The following is a 21,380-nucleotide window of genomic DNA, read 5'->3' on the forward strand; positions in this document are numbered from 1 at the left end:
TCTCGCTCTCCTGCTTTCTCTCTCTCTCTCGCTCTCCTGCTCTCTCTCTCTCTCTCTCTCTCTCTCTCGCTCTCCTGCTCTCTCTCTCTCTCTCTCTCTCTCTCGCTCTCCTGCTCTCTCTCTCTCTCTCGCTCTCCTGCTCTCTCTCGCTCTCCTGCTCTCTCTCGCTCTCCTGCTCTCTCTCGCTCTCCTGCTCTCTCTCGCTCTCCTGCTCTCTCTCGCTCTCCTGCTCTCTCTCGCTCTCCTGCTCTCTCTCGCTCTCCTGCTCTCTCTCGCTCTCCTGCTCTCTCTCGCTCTCCTGCTCTCTCTCTCTCTCTCTCTCGCTCTCCTGCTCTCTCTCGCTCTCCTGCTCTCTCTCGCTCTTCCTGCTCTCTCTCGCTCTCCTGCTCTCTCTCGCTCTCCTGCTCTCTCTCTCTCCCGTGTCTCTCGCTCTCCTGCTCTCTCTCCCGTCTCTCTCTCTCTCTCTCTCTCTCATCTCTCTCTCTCTCTCGCTCTCCTGCTTTCTCTCTCTCTCTCGCTCTCCTGCTCTCCTCTCTCTCTCTCGCTCTCCTGCTCTCTCTTGCTCTCCTGCTCTCTCTCGCTCTCCTGCTCTCTCTCGGCGGCGATCTGTTCTGGTGACATGGTGCTGTTAACACTTCATTGCCTGAATTCCTTCCTTCTTGTGTGCGTCCATCCTGGCAGTGCTGATGTCACATGTTGGGACGCTGAACTCGCCCGACCGGTTCTACCGAGGATCCTGCAGAACATTGACTTTGTCAGGCTGTGGAGCTGCGCCCCGCCGATGCCTGGGGGGGGGGTTTCTCAGGGGCTGCACCCTGCCGAGGCCTGGGAGGGGGGGGGTGCTCAGGGGCTGCACCCCGCCGATGCCTGGGGGGGGGCTCAGGGGGCTGCACCCTGCCAATGCCTGGGGGGGGGGGGGGGGGCCTCAGGGGCTACACTCCGCTGACATTGGGGGGGGGGGGGGGCTCAGGGGCTGATATCGATCACAGAGGGGTCTCCGCACATGTGATGTCCAGTGGGGAACAGGTGGATTCTGATGGATTTGTCACTTATCACATTAAAGACTACAGTGGGCTGCTCCCTGACATGTAAAGGCTGATAACTGAGAGCAATAGCATGTCAGTCTCCTACTGTCACACTGAATGCAGAGGTGCTGGTGTTTCCAGTGCTGACACTTGTCCTCCTGTGCATGGTCAAGGGTCGGGTGTTGGGGAATGTCTGGTGTGTGGCCCGGGCCCCTCTGTGCCTGGAGCCGCCTGTGATCAGGTTCCTGGGTGACATCGCCACCGCTCAACTGCAGATTGTGTACAAAGTCATCAAGTGTCCGCGAGCCTCACCGCACCAGCGACTAAGCCGAGATCCACAGCGCCTGTACTCCAGCCCCTCCAGAGCTGCACTCACTATGCTGCTGTTACATCCTGTCTTATTCATCCTCCAGTCACCTCCAGAGCTGCACTCCCCATTCTGCTATTACATCATATCTTATGCTCCAGAGCTGCGCTCACTATTCTGCTAGTCAGAAAGGAGAAGATCCAAGGTACCTGTAAGTGGAGCAAAGCATACATGCAAGGCAACCAATCCTAGCTCTGCTTTCATATCTGCAGTGTGATTGGTGGCTGTGGTGTGTGCGGCTCGGGGGCTCCGGGGCTGCGCTCTTCTTCTCTGGTGATGCTGGGGTCGGTGGCCTCTGCTCCATGTCCCGTGCCCCGGCCTCCATGGTGCGGGGCTCCCTGTGAGCTGCGGATTAGGGTGTGAGTCGGTCCCTGTGGCCGCCCGCCCGGGTGATCGGCTTATACAGCGTCTGCTGATGTGAAGGGGAAGAGAACAAATCCGGTCACGAAAAAGATTCCGCGAGAAGGAAATACATGGAAAATCCAGTACACCGAGGAGGCAGGAAACCAAAATCAGCCATACCCCCCCCCGAAGCCCCCTGTCCGTCATCACACATGTGGTGCACCAGATGCCCCATGTCCACTCCCCTCCAGAGCTGCAGTCACTATACTGCTGTTACATCATGTCTTATGCTCCAGAGCTGCACTCACTATTCTGTTATATCGTCTTATCCTCCAGTCACCTCCACAGCTGCACTTACTATTCTGCTGTTACATCATGTCTTATGCTCCAGAGCTGCGCTCACTATTCTGCTGTTACATCGTGTCTGATCCTCCAGTCACCTCCAGAGCTGCGCTCACTGTTCTGCTATTGCAGTATTACACTGGATGCTTGTAGCTCTGGCTTTTCTCCCCTCATGGTGCGTTTCTTGGTTCCTTCCTCCAGGCTCTGGCTGCTAATGCCGCCACTGGGTTTGCGGTGTCGGAGCCACAGGTCGCCATGTTCTGTGGGAAATTAAACATGCACGTGAACGTTCAGACCGGAAAATGGGAGCCGGATCCTGCGGGAAGCAAGAGCTGCTTCACCACCAAGGAGGAGATCCTGCAGTACTGCCAGGAGGTGAGCGTCCCCCATGTCCCCGGCACAGCCCCCCCCTCCATGTACCTGGCACTGCATGCCCCCCCAGCGCGACCTGGAGCCCACATCTCATGGTCATCTCTTCCTCCCTCTTCCAGGTGTACCCCGACTTCCAGATCACGAATGTGGTGGAGGCCAATCAGCCGGTGAGCATCGACAACTGGTGCAAACCGGGCAAGAAGAACTGCAAGGGCCACAGCCACATCGTCCTGCCCTACAAGTGCCTGGGTGAGTGAGGAGGGGTCCGAAATGCCCCGGGAAGAGGCTGCCAGCCACATTATGGGGGGGGAGGAGGCTGCCGGCCACATTATGGGGGGGAGGAGGCTGCCTGCCACATTATGGGGGGGAGGAGGCTGCCGGCCACATTATGGGGGGCAGGAGGCTGCCGGCCACATTATGGGGGGGGAGGAGGCTGCCGGCCACATTATGGGGGGGGAGGAGGCTGCCGGCCACATTATGGGGGGGGAGGAGGCTGCCGGCCACATTATGGGGGGGAGGAGGCTGCCGGCCACATTATGGGGGGGAGGAGGCTGCCGGCCACATTATGGGGGGCAGGAGGCTGCCGGCCACATTATGGGGGGCAGGAGGCTGCCGGCCACATTATGTGGGGGGAGGAGGCTGCCGGCCACATTATGTGGGGGGAGGAGGCTGCCGGCCACATTATGTGGGGGGAGGAGGCTGCCGGCCACATTATGTGGGGGGAGGAGGCTGCCGGCCACATTATGGGGGGGGAGGAGGCTGCCGGCCACATTATGGGGGGGGAGGAGGCTGCCGGCCACATTATGGGGGGGAGGAGGCTGCCGGCCACATTATGGGGGGCAGGAGGCTGCCGGCCACATTATGGGGGGCAGGAGGCTGCCGGCCACATTATGGGGGGCAGGAGGCTGCCGGCCACATTATGGGGGGCAGGAGGCTGCCGGCCACATTATGGGGGGGAGGAGGCTGCCGGCCGCATTATGGGGGGGGGGGGGAGGCTGCCGGCCACATTATGGGGGGGGAGGAGGCTGCCGGCCACATTATGTGGGGAGAGGAGGCTGCCGGCCGCATTATGTGGGGGGAGGAGGCTGCCGGACGCATCATGGGGGGGGAGGAGGCTGCCGGCCGCATCATGGGGGGGGAGGAGGCTGCCGGCCACATTATGGGGGGGGGGGAGGAGGCTGCCGGCCACATTATGGGGGGGGGTGGAGGAGGCTGCCGGCCACATTATGGGGGGGGGGTGGAGGAGGCTGCCGGCCACATTATGGGGGGGGGTGGAGGAGGCTGCCGGCCACATTATGGGGGGGGGTGGAGGAGGCTGCCGGCCACATTATGGGGGGGGAGAAGAGACTGCCGGCCACATTATGGTGGGGGGGGGGGGGTGTCCTCTATCATTGCCTCCCTTCCACCGTCTCCTCTTTCCTCAGTGGGTGATTTTGTCAGTGACGTTCTCCTGGTCCCGGAGAAATGCAAGTTCTTCCACAAGGAGCGCATGGACGTGTGCGAGAGCCACCAGCACTGGCAGAACGTGGCCCGGGAGGTGAGGACCCGCTGCAGACACGGAACTACTGCATGATTGGAGCGCCACAGATTGTGGACTTCATGGTCCAAAGTGTCATTATTACTAAGATCTCTGCTGTCAGGAATCCGTCTATATTTGGCACTTTCCCAGTTCGGGTGCCAGATCAGATGAAGTGCGGGCTTGACGGGGCGTGGGGAGCTGGGGGGTGTCATCTTGAGGTGTGGGGAGCGTGGGGTGGTGCGGGAGCATCGGCAGGAAGGGGCGTCGGCTGAGGGTGTGTGGGAGCGTCAGCGGGGCAGCGTCTGCTGGGAGTTCGGGGAGCATCGGCAGGGAGGGAGTCGGCTGGTGGTGCGGGGCAGCGTCGGCTGGTGGTGCTGGGCAGCGTCGGCTGGTGGTGCTGGGGAGCGTCGGCTGGTGGTGCTGGGGAGCGTCGGCTGGTGGTGCTGGGGAGCGTCGGCTGGTGGTGCTGGGGAGCGTCGGCTGGTGGTGCTGGGGAGCGTCGGCTGGTGGTGCTGGGGAGCGTCGGCTGGTGGTGCTGGGGAGCGTCGGCTGGTGGTGCTGGGGAGCGTCGGCTGGTGGTGCTGGGGAGCGTCGGCTGGTGGTGCGGGGGAGCGTCGGCTGGTGGTGCGGGGGAGCGTCGGCTGGTGGTGCGGGGGAGCGTCGGCTGGTGGTGCGGGGGAGCGTCGGCTGGTGGTGCGGGGGAGCGTCGGCTGGTGGTGCTGGGGAGCGTCGGCTGGTGGTGCTGGGGAGCGTCGGCTGGTGGTGCGGGGAGCCACGTCTGTCGCGCTGCACTCCGTGTCCTCACACGTTGTCTCCTCGCAGGCTTGTATGACAGAGGTCATGGTCCTGCACAGTTACGGGATGCTGCTGCCCTGCGCCGTCGACCAGTTCCGTGGCACCGAATACGTCTGCTGCCCACAGGTGAAGAAAATGGAGGAGCCGCTTTCCAAGGTGGAGGAGGAAGAAGAGGAGGAAGAGGAGGAAGATGAGGACGACTACGACTCCTATAAGAGGTAGGTATTTCTCGGCCACTCCCCTCCTCGCGGTTGCATCTGGGGGGTTTTCGGCTGCTCCCCTCCTTGCGGTTGCGTCTGGGGGTTTCTCGGTTGCTCCTCTCCTCGCGGTTGCGTCTGGGGGGGTTTCTCGGCCGCTCTTCTCGTGGTTGCGTCTGGGGGGTTTATCGGCTGCTCCCCTCCTCGCGGTTGCGTCTGGGGGTTTCTCGGCCGCTCCCCTCCTCGCGGTTGCGTCTCTTTTCTTCTGATGACACTCTCCTCTCCAGCGAGTTCCCGACTGAAGCTGACGTTCAGGACTTCACAGCCGCAGTGGAGGATGAGGAGGAAGAGGAGGAGGTGGAGGACGAGGACGACGTGGTGGAGGACCGCGACTACTACTATGACAACTACAAAGACGAGGACTACAACGATGAGACCACCACGCAGCCGAGCAACCGCAGGACGCTCTCAGACAAGGAGATCCTCACAGACGTGAAAAGTGAGGCCCGCAGGCATGGTGCACAGCTCCACCCCCCGCCGTTCTGCGCACAGCTGAGGGTTCGTCACCATGTGTCCCAGTGCGTGAAACCTCCAGCTGTGCGAGTCAGGGGCCGACAATGAAGGGGCGAGTCTTGTGTGTGACGCTGCTGCAGGATTCGTCACAGTGTGTCAGATCTGGGGTCTGGAGAGAACTCTGCATCTGGCTGTCAGTCATTCACTGTCAGCAAGCAGAGCTAACGCTGTCTGTCCACGGTGTGCTGCAGGATACGGGGGGGGGGGGTGGACAGTGTGCTGCAGACTATGGGGTCTCTGGGGGGCACGGTCACCTTCCGACTCCTGGATCTGCTGCAGGGTGGGGGGGCCGGAGGTGGACGGTCCATACCTGGGGGCTGGAGTCGTGCAGTGGGGGAGGTGTGCGGTCCATACTGGGGGGCTGCAGGTGTGCAGTGTGGGGTGGGTGGGGAGGTGTGCAGTCCATACTGGGGGGCTGCAGGTGTGCAGTGTGTGGGGGGGAGGTGTGCGGTCTATAGTGTGGGGGGGGGTGCGGTCCATACTGGGGTGCTGGAGGTGTGCAGTGTGGGGGGGGGGAGGTGTGCGGTCCATACTGGGGGGCTGAAGTTGTGCATTGTGGGGGAGTGGTGTGCGGTCCATACTGAGGGGCTGCAGGTGTGCAGTGTGGGGGGGGGCGAGTGCGGTCCATAGTGTGGGGGGGTGCGGTCCAAACTGGGGGGCTGGAGTTGTGCAGTGGGGGGGGGTATGCGGTCCATACCGGGGGGCTGGAAGTGTGCAGTGTGGGGGGGGGAGGTGTGCGGTACATACCGGGGGGTTGGAGTCGTGCAGTGGGGGAGGGGTGAGCGGTCCATACCGGGGGGGCACTAATGGTCTCCCTCTGTCTGGCGGTGGTGAGACCTATCTGCTCACTGTCGCTCGTCTTCTCGCAGTTGTCTGCTCCTTGGACGCAGTCACCGGTCCCTGCCGCGCCATGTTCCCTCGCTGGTACTTCGACATCCGCCAGAGAAAGTGCGTCCGGTTTATATATGGCGGCTGCGGCGGCAACAGGAACAATTTTCAGTCTGAGGATTATTGCATGGCCGTCTGTAAAGTGACCAGTAAGTGCGGGCGGCGCGCTGCTCCTCCGGCCCACCAGGACGATTATGGTGCAGCCGCCTCCTGTCTGTCGCTGAACTCGCCAGAGATGATCACTAACCACTGCACGAATCGCATGGCAAATAACCGCGCTTCACCGGGGGCTCAATGGGTTAATGTGTGGTGTCCGTAGCTCCCTGCAGTCTGCATTACAAGTGTGGGGGAGGGGGCGAGGGGCACAGTGCCCAGAATACCCCACCCCAGCGCCCACTCCATCAGAGAGCAACCGACCATCAGTAATAACACAGGGATTCTGCATAATCAGCAGAATAGTGAGTGCAGCTCTGGAGGTGAGTGCAGGTGGGGCTGTGTAGGGCAGTACATTCAGATATTTGGGGACTTGTTTTGCCGCTCTTCGCTCTTCTGCTTTGCCGTGTTCTCCGCCGCTCTCCTCTCCCGGTGCTTGTGGGACTCTCTCTTAATGGTTGGTGTTGAATGTGTCCTGGTTTTCAGTCCCCACCGCCCCGGCCCCAGTGGACGATGTGGACATTTACCTGGAGACCCCGGCAGATGACAATGAACACGCGCGCTTCCAGAAAGCCAAAGAACAGCTGGAAGTCCGACATCGGAACCGCATGGACCGGGTGAGTGAGCGGCGGCTGCTGTGAGGCCCTCGGCGGCTGCGGAGCTGACGCTTCACCGCTCTCTACTTGTGATATTTAGGCCAAGAAAGAATGGGAGGACGCGGAGCGCCAGTCGAAGAACCTGCCGAAGGCCGAGAAGCAGACACTAATGCAGGTAATGCGCGCTGGAGGGGATCCGGGGGCCGTAAAGATTTATTCCTAGGATGTAATGGTGAGGGTCACTGCGCTGCCCTCTGCGTGCCCGGTGGTGGGGGCTGCCCTCTGCGTGCCCGGTGGCGGGGGCTGCCCCTCTGCGTGCCCGGTGGAGGGGGCTGCCCCTCTGCGTGCCCGGTGGCGGGGGCTGCCCCTCTGCGTGCCCGGTGGCGGGGGCTGCCCCTCTGCGTGCCCGGTGGCGGGGGCTGCCTCTCTGTCGGTGCCGGTGGTCTCGCCTGTCATGGCTCGCCCCTTGTCTTGCAGCATTATCAGGCCACGGTGAAGGCTCTGGAAAAGGAGGCCGCTCACGAGAAGCAGCAGCTGGTGGAGACTCACCTGGAGCGAGTGGAGGCCATGCTGAACGACAAGCGGCGTGTGGCTTTGGAGACCTACCTGTCGGCTCTGCAGGCGGACACCCCTCGTGTAAGTGCGGAGTCTGGCTGCCCACCCCCACTTGTAGCCGCTCCTGAGACGTCTTTGTGGGGCCGGCCGCCATCTTTCTGGTCTCCTCCGGATTCCTCCTTGTTGCTGAGGTCTGATCTGGCTTTTACCGTCTTTTCCAGCCTCATCGCATTCTTCAAGCATTGAAGCGATACGTGCGGGCGGAGAACAAGGACCGGCTGCACACCATCCGCCACTACCAGCATGTGCTGACCGTGGACCCCGAGAAAGCCGCGCAGATGAAATCCCAGGTGAGTGCTCGCTCAGCCTCGCCCTCCTGTCTCGGCACGTTGGCGGTGCATGCTCAGCCTCACCCTCCTGTACCGGCATGCTGGCGGTGCTCGCTCAGCCTCGCCCTGCTATACCGGCACGCTGGCGGTGCTCGCTCAGCCTCGCCCTGCTGTACCGGCACGCTGGCGGTGCTTGCTCAGCCTCGCCCTCCTGTCTCGGCACGTTGGCGGTGCATGCTCAGCCTCACCCTCCTGTACCGGCATGCTGGCGGTGCTCGCTCAGCCTCGCCCTCCTGTACTGGCACGCTGGCGGTGCTCGCTCAGCCTCGCCCTGCTGTACTGGCAAGCTGGCGGTGCTTGCTCAGCCTCGCCCTGCTGTACCGGCACGCTGGCGGTGCTCGCTCAGCCTCGCCCTGCTGTACCGGCACGCTGGCGGTGCTCGCTCAGCCTCGCCCTGCTGTACCGGCACGCTGGCGGTGCTCGCTCAGCCTCGCCCTGCTGTACCGGCACGCTGGCGGTGCTCGCTCAGCCTCGCCCTGCTGTACCGGCACGCTGGCGGTGCTCGCTCAGCCTCGCCCTGCTGTACCGGCACGCTGGCGGTGCTCGCTCAGCCTCGCCCTGCTGTACCGGCACGCTGGCGGTGCTCGCTCAGCCTCGCCCTGCTGTACCGGCACGCTGGCGGTGCTCGCTCAGCCTCGCCCTGCTGTACTGGCACGCTGGCGGTGCTCGCTCAGCCTCGCCCTGCTGTACCGGCACGCTGGCGGTGCTCGCTCCGCCGTGACCTCTGTGCTAGGCGTTTCTAGATCCTTCCGCCACAGTGGGGCTTGGTCCGGAGCTGCTGCTTTTGTGACTGTGTTTCCGCGGTTGTCGCACAGGAGAGCCGTGTCCGCTCCTCCGGTAATTGCTGCTTGGCCTGCACGCTCCTGCAGACTATCGCACCTGCAGACATGAAGCCTCATCATCACAGATTAGCAGAGCTCTGATTGGACGGCCATGTGGGTCCCACTGGGGCCCTTCCTCCCCGCTGTCATTCGAGGTCACTTTACAGAAGGGGTCTGGTGCGGCTTCATTGTGCCTCCCACTCTTATTCCACAGCCTTGTCTTCCCCCGACCATCCTCTCCGCTGTGACAGGAGCTACTGGATCACTGGTCGTGATGGCTGTGCTCTGCCTTCATAGCTCAGCATCACCCCCTGGATCACTGGCCGTGATTGCTGTGCTGTGCCTTCATAGCTCAGCAGCACCCCCTGGATCACTGGCCGTGATGGCTGTGCTCTGCCTTCATAGCTCAGCAGCGCCCCCTGGATCACTGGCCGTGATGGCTGTGCTCTGCCTTCATAGCTCAGCAGCGCCCCCTGGATCACTGGCCGTGGAGGCTGTGCTCTGCCTTCATAGATCAGTGCCCCCTGGATCACTGGCCGTGGAGGCTGTGCTCTGCCTTCATAGATCAGCGCCCCCTGGATCACTGGCCGTGATGGCTGTGCTCTGCCTTCATAGCTCAGCAGCGCCCCCTGGATCACTGGCCGTGGAGGCTGTGCTCTGCCTTCATAGATCAGTGCCCCCTGGATCACTGGCCGTGGAGGCTGTGCTCTGCCTTCATAGATCAGCAGCGCCCCCTGGATCACTGGCCGTGGTGGCTGTGCTCTGCCTTCATAGCTCAGCAGCGCCCCCTGGATCACTGGATGTGGTGGCTGTGTCAAGGGAGGAATTTGGGTGAAGACTACTAATGGAGTCTTCGTTTGGGATATCCAGATACGGTGCAGTATTAGCTGTATAACAGTGCCGATATACCAATGTATAAGACAATGGACACAGACATGTTCTCCTTGAGCCAGCGTCATCAACTGAACTCGTGTATTGCAAGACACCCAATTATACAGTTTGCATCTCTAACCTTGAAGCTAAACAGGGAGTACTTTTACTCTTTAATTTCTCACAGCGCAGTTTGTTTCTTGTACATTTTTTCTGTGTGAAAGCTACTGATAAGACTTTACAGCTTCACATTCTGGCTTCCTTATCTTTGGTTAACTCCTTCATGACTTATACAACTTAGAATTATATTATGGGTCTATGCGATAGCTACATAGACAGACAGATAATTATGCAACTACATCTATATTTTGATTATTTATATACACAGATATTCTTATTACGTTTGAACAAACAAACTATAGCTCAGTGCCACCTCCACAGTCCCCCCTTAATAAAATATCTGTGAATATTACTACCTTTTTTAAATTTTAAAATTTTACCCATTTAGATATATTTTATTATTTGGGACTTTAATTATAATCAATATCTATATATACATGTGGACTTTCTATGCGATTGTTTAATTTAACACTACAGACTTTAACTCCCCCCTTAAGTACTTATTTTATTTATTAAACATAACTTTGATTTATAGGGGCTATTAGAATTGGCGTTATTACTCTTATTAGGGCACATTATCCTGATTAAGAAACATTGAATCTAGACCTTATTTAAAAATTAGCATATAATAAAAAAAAAAGAAACAAAAAAAACATTTGCTACAAATTTTCCATGGTTCTTCTTTCCGGATATGAAACAAAACGGAGGATGCTTAGTCAGTGCTAGTCCACTTAGGGCCACTTTGTGAACCTGGATAATCTGCTCTTGATAAAAAAAACAACAAAACATGATGAGGCTTCATGTGAACAGTTTGTGGTGCAGACTTGGAGAAACCTTCTGGGATAATGGGTTGAATAGCGGCCGCTCTCTGCTTCGGTTATTTCGAGTCCATTGGTTTCTGAGATGTGACGTTAACTCGCGTGTCACTTCCAGTGCTCAGCAGACTAGGCCGGGGAGACATCAGCCTGATGGGATAGGCTCCTCCAAAACTTCTCCCGAGATGAGAGAATCCATAGCTAGCATTTTATATTAAGGAAAATCACTGAATATATTCATATGAGTTAGTAGGAGACAAAAACATTTGTAAATGGTTAATTACATTAACCAAACCACATTTTTTGATCTATGAAATGGCTGAATTAAGTATTTTAGATTACTCAATTCGTACCCTCAACAGTCCCCCCTTGACTCACTTCTGCCATCTCCAAATACTAAGGGTCCCGTGTTCCCTTAGGAAAAGAGGAAGAAAGATCTGTTGGGAAATCCTGCCTGACTGAACATTGAGGCATGGGTGGAGAGGGGAATGGGATTTCTTCACCGGTTTGAGACCAAGGACCCCTAGGCGAGTCCTTACCCTTTGTAGTTGGACTTTCCCATGTCTCAAGGTTCTCTAAGTCCTCTCTTCTAACTGTTTCAGCAATGATGGTCTGAGACTGTACAGGTCTTTTTGTAAAGGATAAATATAAGCAGGACGCTCAGTGCAGCTCTGGTGGATCGACCCTTCTGCGGGGCGTGAATCCATGTTGTCCTGCTGTGGAGCTTTATCGAAATTTCTGTGTCCTTTTAGGATTAATCAGTCTCCTGACCGAAAACCATATACTACTAACTCTGATTTAGGATCTGGAATTAGAAAATACACTTGTTTCTTTCTCTAATTAGTCAATCATATGAAAATAATTATACGTGCTTTGCGCTAGACAAAAAAAAAACATTTTACATTGAAACCTGTTTATTACTAAAGAGAAACACAACACACACCAAAGAGAAACAAAACACACTAAGGCTATGTGCACATACTGCGTTTTTTTGATGCTGCGTTTTTGTGCATTTTGTAGCGCTAAAAACGCACAAACGCAGCATCTTTAAAAAACGCATAAAAAAACGCATGCGTTTTTACCGCGTTTTGGTGCGTTTTTGGCTGCGTTTTGCTGCGTTTTTGCTCACTGCGTTTTTCTGCGTTTTTTTTATCAGTGAACATTGCTATTAAAGATTGTTGGAAAAAAAAAGGTCTGATGTCATTTCCTTCTTCCATATGTTCTTCATTCTCCACTAGTGGATGCAGGAGAGCAGACAGCAGCTTCAGAACTACAAGGCTCAGCATCCTCCATCCAATAGCGTATGCAGGAGAGCAGACAGCAGCTGTCGAACTACAAGGCTCAGTATCCTCCTTCCAGGACTATGCAGGATTTCTTTGCCCCCCCCAAACAAAAAAAAAATGACGTGGGCTTCGCTATATTTTTGTATGCTAGCCAGGTACAGCAGGCAGGTACGGGCTGCCCAGCTGCCTATTTGTACCCGGCAGGGAACCAAACATGTAGGGAAGCCCTTTTTTTTTTTTTCATGACTTTTTCATGAAATAAAAAAAAATGACGTGGGCTTCGCCCAATTTTTGAGTCCAGACAGGTACAACTAGGCAGCTGGGGATTGGAATCCACAGTGCAGGGTGCCCATGCTTTCTGGGCACCCCCGCTGCGAATTGCAGTCCGCAGCCACCCCAGAAAATGGTGCTTTCATAGAAGCGCCATCTTCTGGCGCTGTATACAACTCTTCCAGCTGCCCTGGTGACGGGTGGCTCGCTGGATTTTAATGGGGTTAGGGCTAGCTTCGTATTATCAGCTGGCCCTAAACCCAAAATTCATGGTGTCACGCCAATATTAGACATGGCCACCATGAATTTCTAGTAAAGATAAAAAAAAAAACACAACACAGAAAAATATTTTTATTAGAAATAAAACACAACACAATTAGTGACTCCATCTTTATTGAAATAAAGAACCCCTTTCCGCTGTAATCCTGGGTCAAGGGTCCCGCGCCGTCCAATCTGGATCCAATATCATCTGATCGGTTTGCTGGAAGGCATACCGATCAGATGATGTGTCAGGTTCTAGGATGTGAATCACATCACACATCAGCTGATTGTATAAAAGCCGATTATACAATCAGCTGATGCATCAGTGCAAAAAAAAAAAATTACTCACTTATGTGCTGATTACCGGCAGCTCATGGAGCGGAGTCTGATCCCGTTCGGTCGCTGCAGGAGCTACCGGTAATCAGGGATGAAGTGTCCTGACGGCAACTGCTGATAGGTGAAACCGGCCGGGCGTTGGCGTCACCGCGAGACATGCGATCAGCTGACGCGTCAGGTGATCAGCGCCAGGTCCTGCAGATATTGGAGGTGTCCCGGCCGTCTGCACACAGTCGGAGCGGCGGTACCGGGAGAGGAGCTGGGAGCGGACATGACATCGGGAGTCTGCAGACACATGAGTATGACATTTTTTTTTCTACTGTTCACTTTTTTTTTCGCCGCTGCCTCCACCTCCCGCCCAGACATGACGCCGCACGGGAGCTGACATGGCGCCGGGCAGGTTGTGGAAGCAGTGGTGGCGGTATCGGGAGGATTCACGCTTCTGTGTTTACCAACAGAAGGAATCCTCTTCCTGTACATGTCACTGTACTACCCCCCCCCCCTTGCGTTTTATAGCTGCATTTTTAGTCATAGAAACGCACTAAAACGTAGCTATATTTGTAATGTGCATTTTTTCATTGCGTTTTTGAACATCTCATTGAACTCAATGGGTGGAAAACGCAGAAATAATTGACATGCTGCGTTTTTGTGGGCACCACAAAAACGCAGCTAAAAAAAGCGCTGTGTGCGGACAGCAAAAATGAAAACTCAGACTTTGCTGGGGAAGCAAAGTCATGCAGTTTTCTGAGCAAAAACGCACCCGAGAAACTCTTAAAAACGCCGCGAAAAACGCACTGTGTGAACTTACCCTAAAAAGAAGCAAAACACGCATTGGTTTACAACTTATTAGTTTGTCTTTCACATACCACTAGCATTATATGGATTTTCAGCAATGACGTCGTTTTCTGCACTGGAAAGCCTCTGACCAGACCTGGAGAGAAATCTACACAACACGCACAGACTTGCATACAACGTGCTCATGATATACATCTATAATCAGTTTGCAGTCTCTAAGAATGGGTAGAGCAGGTGCAGGGCGTCTCTGCGGATTCTTTACAGCTTTTCCTCATTGTTTTAAGAACGTGTTTCACAAGACCGGGTGAGTTTGCCTACCTGGTACTGAACCCTGGCGTCACTAAAGCACACACTGATATCCAACTTTCACAGATGTTAGTCCATGTTACTTGGGCCATCATTAAGAAGAGATCTTATGGCAGAGAAAGCTTACCGCCCTTCATCCACAGACCTTCCTCAGTCAGCCGGCTCCCCGCGTCTCGCACTCCACTCCTTATTAGTTCACTTGATCCTGTAGGGATTTAAGAACACAAGGAGTGACAGAAGTCACTGACGTGACCGGTGTCACCGAGGCATGGTCTTTATGCATGGTAAAGGACTCCTCAACTCTAGGCCCGTTCACTGCTTCTTGGTCAGCTGTACCTGTGCGGGGATCTCCATCCGATTCCATCAGTTCAGATCTAGACTTTCTTTTCAGCGTACCTAGCTTATTTGACAACAGGAAAGATCTACATCCTACATACATTTTGACTCTTACCTACCTCTGCTCCACCCATCTAGAGAGGCACTTACGTCACTTCCTCCTGTACCGATAGGAGGGGAGGGAGTGGCTTAAATTTAATTACCTCATGTTGTGCAAACTGTAGCATATCCAGTGCAGAATCAACCACCATCTGGTGTCATCTATAAAAACAAAAACTAAAAGAAATATGCATTAGATCATTCTTATAACGGACATGTTTCATAGTAGTCTAATAAACATGACACAACTGTCGCAAGAGAAAGGCCAGCTTTAAAGCCTATCCAATATGTCTGCTGTGCCTTTTACTGCTGGAAAAATATAATAGATATGTACTTTCCCCCCCCCCCCTTTTATGTTTTGTTTTTATATACTACTTTGGCAAAACTTATAGGTTTATAACAGCAGACAATATGATGAAACAACTGAGAAATATAACCTATACTTTACTGGGGAATTTTGAAACCTTACAACACGGTTCATAGAAATTCTGTATCTACAAAAGAAAGGAAAGTAATCAATATTGGCAGTTTGTATGCAAAAATAATACAAAACAAAAACATAACCATAAAAACAAAAAAAAACTAACTTGTATATTTTAAGAAATATACTTTCTTCGGCGCTCCATTGGGAGACCCAGACGATTGGTGTATAGCTACTGCCTCCGGAGGCCACACAAAGCATTACACTAAAAAGTGTAAGGCCCCTCCCCTTCTGGCTATACACCCCCCGTGGGATCACGGGCTTGCTCAGTTTTCAAGCTTTGTGCGAAGGAGGTCAGACATCCACGCATAGCTCCACTGTTTTTAGTCAGCAGTAGCTGCTGACTATGTCGGATGGAAGAAAAGTGGGCCCATATGTGGCCCCCAGCATGCTCCCTTCTCACCCCACTTTTGTCGGGTGTTTGTTAAGGTTGAGGTACCCATTGCGGGTACGGAGGCTGGAGCCCACATGCTGTTTTCCTTCCCCATCCCCCCTCAGGGCTCTGGGTGAAGTGGGATCTTACAGGTCTCCAGGCACTGAGACCGGGCTCCATCCACAGACCCAGAGAACCTGCTGGATATGGAGCTGAGTATCGTCAGGGACAGGGCCCTGCTACATTAAGGTACTCTGTGTCCCCGTACACATCGCGCACACACACACCAGCATTGCTGGGAGTGCTAGTGCGCCGGGGACAACAGCGCGGAGCGCTCGTGCTATTATTCACGGCAGCTTTGCTGTGTGAATTTATGTATTGGGAACTGCCGCGCCGGGCCGCTGCTGGGTGTTTTTACACTGTGGCGCGGCTGGGACTTGTGGTGCGCCGGGGACTCCGCGCTGGCCGTGCACTCCCTGGCCACCCTCATTTGGAAAAATATTCAGTGGAGGAGTCAGCTTCCCAGCAGGAGAAATCCCATTTCAGTATCTCAAGCGTACATTGAGTACTTTTCTGGCCACGCTGACTTCAGAGAAGCAGTTCAGAATCACCACGCTTACCAGATAAGCGTTTCTCCAAATGTATTAAGGATACATGTTATCCCTTTCCCCCTGACGTGGTCAGGCGCTGGACCCAGGGTCCAAAGGTGGATCCCCCAATCTCCAGGCTTGCGGCTAGATCCATAGTTGCAGTGGAGATGGGACTTCACTTAAAGATGCCATTGACAGACAGATGGTCCTCTGGTTGAAATCTGTCTATGAAGCTATCGGCGTGTCGGTTGCTCCGGCATTCGCAGCCGTATGGGCACTCTAAGCTATGTCAGCTGGTCTTGCGCAGCTGGTCTTGAGCACAGGTACATCTGTGCCGCAGGTAGCGTCCTTATCCTCGCAATGTCTGCATTGCGACTTACCCTATTAATGCTGTCCGAGAGAGACAGTCGAGGTTTCGGTCCTTCCCAGGCTCGGGCAGGTCCAAATTGTCCTAGTCCAAAAGGGCTCAAAAGGCTCAGAGGGGCTCAGATTCCAGGCGGGCTCAATCACGCCCAAGGAAGGCAGCCAGAGGAACCGCTTCCAAGGCGGTCTCCTCATGACTTTAAGCTCTCTCTCTCCGCATCCACGGTTGGTGGCAGACTCTCTCGCCTTGGCGACATTTAGCTGCCACAGGTCACAGACCGGTGGGTGAGAGACATTGTGTCTCACGTGTACAGGATAGAGTTCTGTTCTCGGCCTCCGGCTCGATTCTTCAGAACTTCCCCACCTACCCACCGAGCCGATGCTCTTCTGCAGGCAGAAGGAGTGGTAATTCCTGTTCCTCTTCAGGAACAAGACACGGTTTTTCCTCCAATCTGATTGTGGGGGACCTAAAACTGCTCAACAAGCACGTGAAGGCCAGGCGGTTCCGGATGGCATCCCTCCGCTCCGTCATTGCCTCAATGTCTCAAGGAGATTTCCTAGCATCAATAGACATCAGGATGCTTATCTCCACGTGCCGATTGCTCCAGAGCATCAACGTTTGCTACGCTTCGTTATTGAAGACGAGCATCTTCAGTTCGTAACCCTGCCCTTCGGTCTGGCGACAGCCCTACGGGTTTTCACCAAGTTCAGGGCAGCAGTGGGAGCAGTCCTGCACTCTCAGGGTCACTCGGTGATCCTTCCTTGGACGGTCGACTTGTCAAGGCACCCTCTCAAGAGGCATGCCAACACAGCCTGAGCGTAGCGCTGGAGACTCTCCAGAGTTTCGGGTGGATCATCAACTTCTCAAGGTTAAATCTGACGCCGACCCAATCGCTGACATATCTGGGCATGGAGTGTCACGCTCCCTCAGCGATAGTGAAGCTTCCGCTGGACAAACAGCGTTCACTACAGACGGGGGTGCAGTCTCTCCTTCACGGCCAGTCACACCCCTTAACACGCCTCATGCAGAGGCAGTCACTTTCGCGCAGTTTCATCTGCGTCCACTCCAATGTGGCATTCTTTGCCAATGGGATGGGAAGTCGACGTCCCTAGAAGGAACGTCCCCCTTCTCAGACGGTCAAGGACTCTCTTCAGAGGAGTCCATCCTTCAAATCAATGTGCTGGAAATCTGGGCAGTGTATCTTGCCCTGCAAGCCTTCCAGCCGTGGCTGGAAAGCACACACATCCGAATTCAGTCGGACAACTCCACAGCGGTGGCATACATCTACCACCAAGGCGAAACACGCAGTCGGCAAGCCTCCCAGGAAGTCCGGCGGAGTCTGATGGGGGTGGAAGACAGAGCATCCACCATATCCGCAGTTCACATCCCGGGCGCAGAAAACTGGGAAGCAGACTTCCTCAGTTGCCAGGGTATGGACGCAGGGGAAGGGTATCTTCACCCGGACGGTTTTCAGGAAATCTGTCAACGCTGGGGGATGCTGAACGTCGACCTAATAGCGTCTCGGCACAACAACAAGGTTCCGATTTTCATGGCGCGGTATCACGATCAAAGAGCTCTGGCGGCAGACGCCTTAGTTCAGGTTTGGTCGCAGTTCCAGCTACCTATGTGTTTCCCCCTCTGACACTGCTGCCCAGAGGGCTACGCAACATCAGGTCCGTTTGCCGCCGCGCCATCCTCATCGCCACAGACTGGCCGAGGAGGTCGTAGTCCCCGGATCTGTGGCATCTCACGGTCTGCCAACCGTGGGCACTACCAGCCCGGCCAGACTTACTGTCCCAAGGGCCGTTTTTTCCATCTGAATTCTACGGCCCTGAACCTGACGGTATGGCCTTTCAGTCCTGAATCCTAGCGTCTTCAGGATTATCTCAGGACGTCATTGCCACCATGAGACAGACTAGAAAACCGACGTCTGCCAAGATCTACCACAGGATGTGGAGGATATTCTTCTCTTAATGCTCTGCTCAGGGAGTGTCTCCCTGCCCATTTGCATTCCCTACTTTTCCTTCCTTCCTGCAATCTGGTTTGGAAAAAGGTTGTCACTCGGCTCCCTTAAAGGACAAGTCTCAGCGCTATCTGTATTCTTCAGAAGCGCCTAGCACCACTTCCTCAGGTACACACGTTCCTGCAGGAGGTTTGTCACATTGTCCCTCTGTACAAACGGCCGTTGGACCCATGGGATCTGAACAGGGTACTAATTGCTCTCCAGAAGCCGCCCTTCGAGCCTCTGAGAGATGTTTCACTCTCTCGACTTTCCCAGAAAGAGGCCTTTCTGGTAGCAGTCACGTCTCTTAGGAGAGTGTCCGAGCTAGCAGCGCTGTCATCCAAAAGCTTCCTTCCTGGTGTTTCACCAAGGCAAGGCAGTGCTGCGCCCGATTCCGGAGTTCTCCCTAAGGTGGTATCCCCCTTTCATCTCAATCAGGATATCTCCTTACCTTCCTTTTGCCTCATCCATTTCATCGATATGAAATGGATTTGCATTTGTTGGATCTGGTGAGAGCACTCAGAATCTACATTTTCCGCACAGCGCCTCTGCGCCGCTCGGATGCACTCTCTGTGCTTGTCGCTAATCAGCGTAAAGAGTCGCAGGCTTCCAAATCCACCCTGGCTCGATGGATCAAGGAACCAATTCTTGAAGCCTACTGTTCTGCTGGGCTTCCGGTTCCATCAGGGCTGGAAGCCCATTCTACCAGAGCCGTGGGTGCGCCCTAGGCATTACGGCACCAGGCTACGGCTCAGCAGGTGTGCCAGGCAGCTACCTGGTCGAGTCTGCACACTTTCACCAAGCATTGTCAGGTGCATGCCTACGCTTAGGCGGATGCCAGCTTAGGTAGAAGAGTCCTGCAGGCGGCGGTTGCCTCCCCGTAGGGAAGGGCTGTTTTACAGCTCTAACATGAGGTATTACTTTACCCACCCAGGGACTGCTTTTGGACGTCCCAATCGTCTGGGTCTCCCAATGGAGCGCCGAAGAAGAAGGGAATTTTGTTACTTACCGTAAATTCCTTTTCTTCTAGCTCCAATTGGGAGACCCAGCACCCGCCCTGTTTCCTTCGGGATTTTTGGTTGTTCGGGTACACATGTTGTTCATGTTGAACGGTTTTCAGTTCTCCGATGTTACTTCGGATTGAATTTGTTTAAACCAGTTATTGGCTTTCCTCCTTCTTGCTTTAGCACTAAAACTGAGCAAGCCCGTGATCCCACGGGGGGTGTATAGCCAGAAGGGGAGGGGCCTTACACTTTTTAGTGTAATGCTTTGTGTGGCCTCCGGAGGCAGTAGCTATACCCCAATCGTCTGGGTCTCCCAATTGGAGCTAGAAGAAAAGGAATTTACGGTAAGTAACAAAATTCCCTTCTTTCCCTGCAAAATTAATTTAATTATTTAGATATCAGCAGAATGCTATTGATAATCTCCTATGAAATTTTGAACTCTTAAGGATTAAAGTGAACCTGTCATCAGAAATTTAGCTATAAAGCTAAAAGTTCCCCCCTCTGCAGCTCCTGGGCTGCATTCTAGGAAGAACCCTTTTATTCCAAAATAAATACTTTACAAACTTGTACCTTTTTCGTATGCAAATTTCTTAAATATTCCATGGGGGCGGGCTGCCTGATGTACGTTGCTGTCCTCCTGCCGATTTACGCCGCCCCCGAACGCTGAATTTCAAACCTCAGGACGCCGCCCCTGGGCGCCCGTGGTACCGCGCATGCGCTGTGCTACTGTAGTGGTGCCGTGCACGTGTGACCGCTGGTGACGCTTTTGCGCAGGCACCGACTGCTCCGTCCGCTCCTCCCATCTATTTCCTGCTGCTGAGCAGAATGGGAAGGAGGTGACGTCCGGTCATCTGGCCAGCGAGCGTTTGCGCAGAACGCTGGATGAAGAGGGGAAAGTGCGGTCACGAGGTTATGGTCGGCACTTGCTGATGACACTCACAGCGCCGCCCATAACCTCGTGCCCACGCAAAGTGTCACTAGCGGTCACACGTGCACACAGTGCACGGCACCTCTACAGTAGCACAGCGCATGCGCGGGACCACGGGCGCCAAGGGGCGGCGTCCTGAGGTTTGAAATTCAGCGTTCGGGGGCGGCGTTAATCGGCAGGAGGACAGCAACGTACATCAGGCAGCCCGCCCCCATGGAAGATTTAGGAAATTTGCATACGAAAAGGTACAAGTTTGTAAAGTATTTATTTTGGAATAAAAGGGGCCACAAAAACTATAGGAAGCTTCCTAGAATGCAGCCCAGGAGCTGCAGAGGGGGGGAACGTTTAGCTTTATAGGTAAATTTCTGATGACAGGTTCCCTTTAAACAAAATCCACTCCACCAGCCGGAAAAAGCACATGTTGGTACATAAACACAAACAGCTTTGTAAATCTGCTGAAACTATTTTATTTTTTTTTCCTTCTTTTTACAACTTGTAATAAGCAGCAGCTCACTGTACACCCTCCTACACATCCCTGCGGGCTTATGGCCCCCACTTGTCCTTCAGGGTGCGCAATGTTAGAATGGCTGGTGGGAAAGACAGATACAAGGAAAAAGCCATGGGCAGAACTTTCATTACAGAAATATATAAAATTATATTTCTGTACCGTGTCAGCCAGCAGAGACAAAAGTACTACAGAAACATATATTACAGAAGCCTTAAGATTGATGGAGTGGAATGGAGAGCATCATTAGAGCGGGTAGCTTGGGACTGGAAATCACTGCAGCAAAAAGGGCAAGCAGTCCGGGGCTCCCCTCTGTGTCATTAGGGAAGGTTGGGGCAGACTCGTGGGTGCAGCCGGACTGTGGGCGGTATCTTGGGAAATCTCCTGGGGCTAATTTAAAGGGATACTGTGATACTCTGGGAAAAGGCACACCAGGCTTCAGGTAGATCATTACTGAATCTACAGGGAACACCTTTATTATAGATTTATGTGCTGCATGTTTAGGTTACGGTTTCGAGGGTACCTGGACAAACACTGAGATTTGGGGGTGTGACACTTTCTTTGATAGTGACCGGGCTGACCACAACGCCAACAATTCTGTTGCTGGCTCTGCTGGTTTTGTTGATTGGGAGCTACGTATACAGGGTTTGGGCCCTGTCGTGGCATGGGCTGTGGTGGGGGCTGCACCGGCGCGGTTGTATACACAAA

General features: G+C 54.4%; 1 protein-coding gene across 7 annotated transcripts in view; it reads left to right on the forward strand.

The window, feature by feature from the left end:
* Positions 1 to 21,380, forward strand: part of APLP2 (amyloid beta precursor like protein 2) — a 51,589-nt gene that overhangs the window by 2,052 nt on the left and 28,157 nt on the right. For 4 of the 7 annotated variants that reach the window (XM_075327509.1, XM_075327506.1, XM_075327508.1 and 1 more), the window contains exons 2-11: positions 2,278 to 2,451; positions 2,568 to 2,697; positions 3,873 to 3,985; positions 4,790 to 4,980; positions 5,247 to 5,458; positions 6,402 to 6,569; positions 7,060 to 7,190; positions 7,270 to 7,344; positions 7,647 to 7,805; positions 7,946 to 8,074. In XM_075327509.1, coding sequence (XP_075183624.1) covers positions 2,278 to 2,451; positions 2,568 to 2,697; positions 3,873 to 3,985; positions 4,790 to 4,980; positions 5,247 to 5,458; positions 6,402 to 6,569; positions 7,060 to 7,190; positions 7,270 to 7,344; positions 7,647 to 7,805; positions 7,946 to 8,074 — 1,482 coding nt within the window. The remainder of the gene's footprint in view (positions 1 to 2,277; positions 2,452 to 2,567; positions 2,698 to 3,872; positions 3,986 to 4,789; positions 4,981 to 5,246; positions 5,459 to 6,401; positions 6,570 to 7,059; positions 7,191 to 7,269; positions 7,345 to 7,646; positions 7,806 to 7,945; positions 8,075 to 21,380) is intronic. The other 3 variants (XM_075327510.1, XM_075327513.1, XM_075327512.1) reach the window with 1 other exon arrangement.

This window comes from Anomaloglossus baeobatrachus, chromosome 11 (genome assembly GCF_048569485.1).
Source record: "Anomaloglossus baeobatrachus isolate aAnoBae1 chromosome 11, aAnoBae1.hap1, whole genome shotgun sequence".
Taxonomy (NCBI): domain Eukaryota; kingdom Metazoa; phylum Chordata; class Amphibia; order Anura; family Aromobatidae; genus Anomaloglossus; species Anomaloglossus baeobatrachus.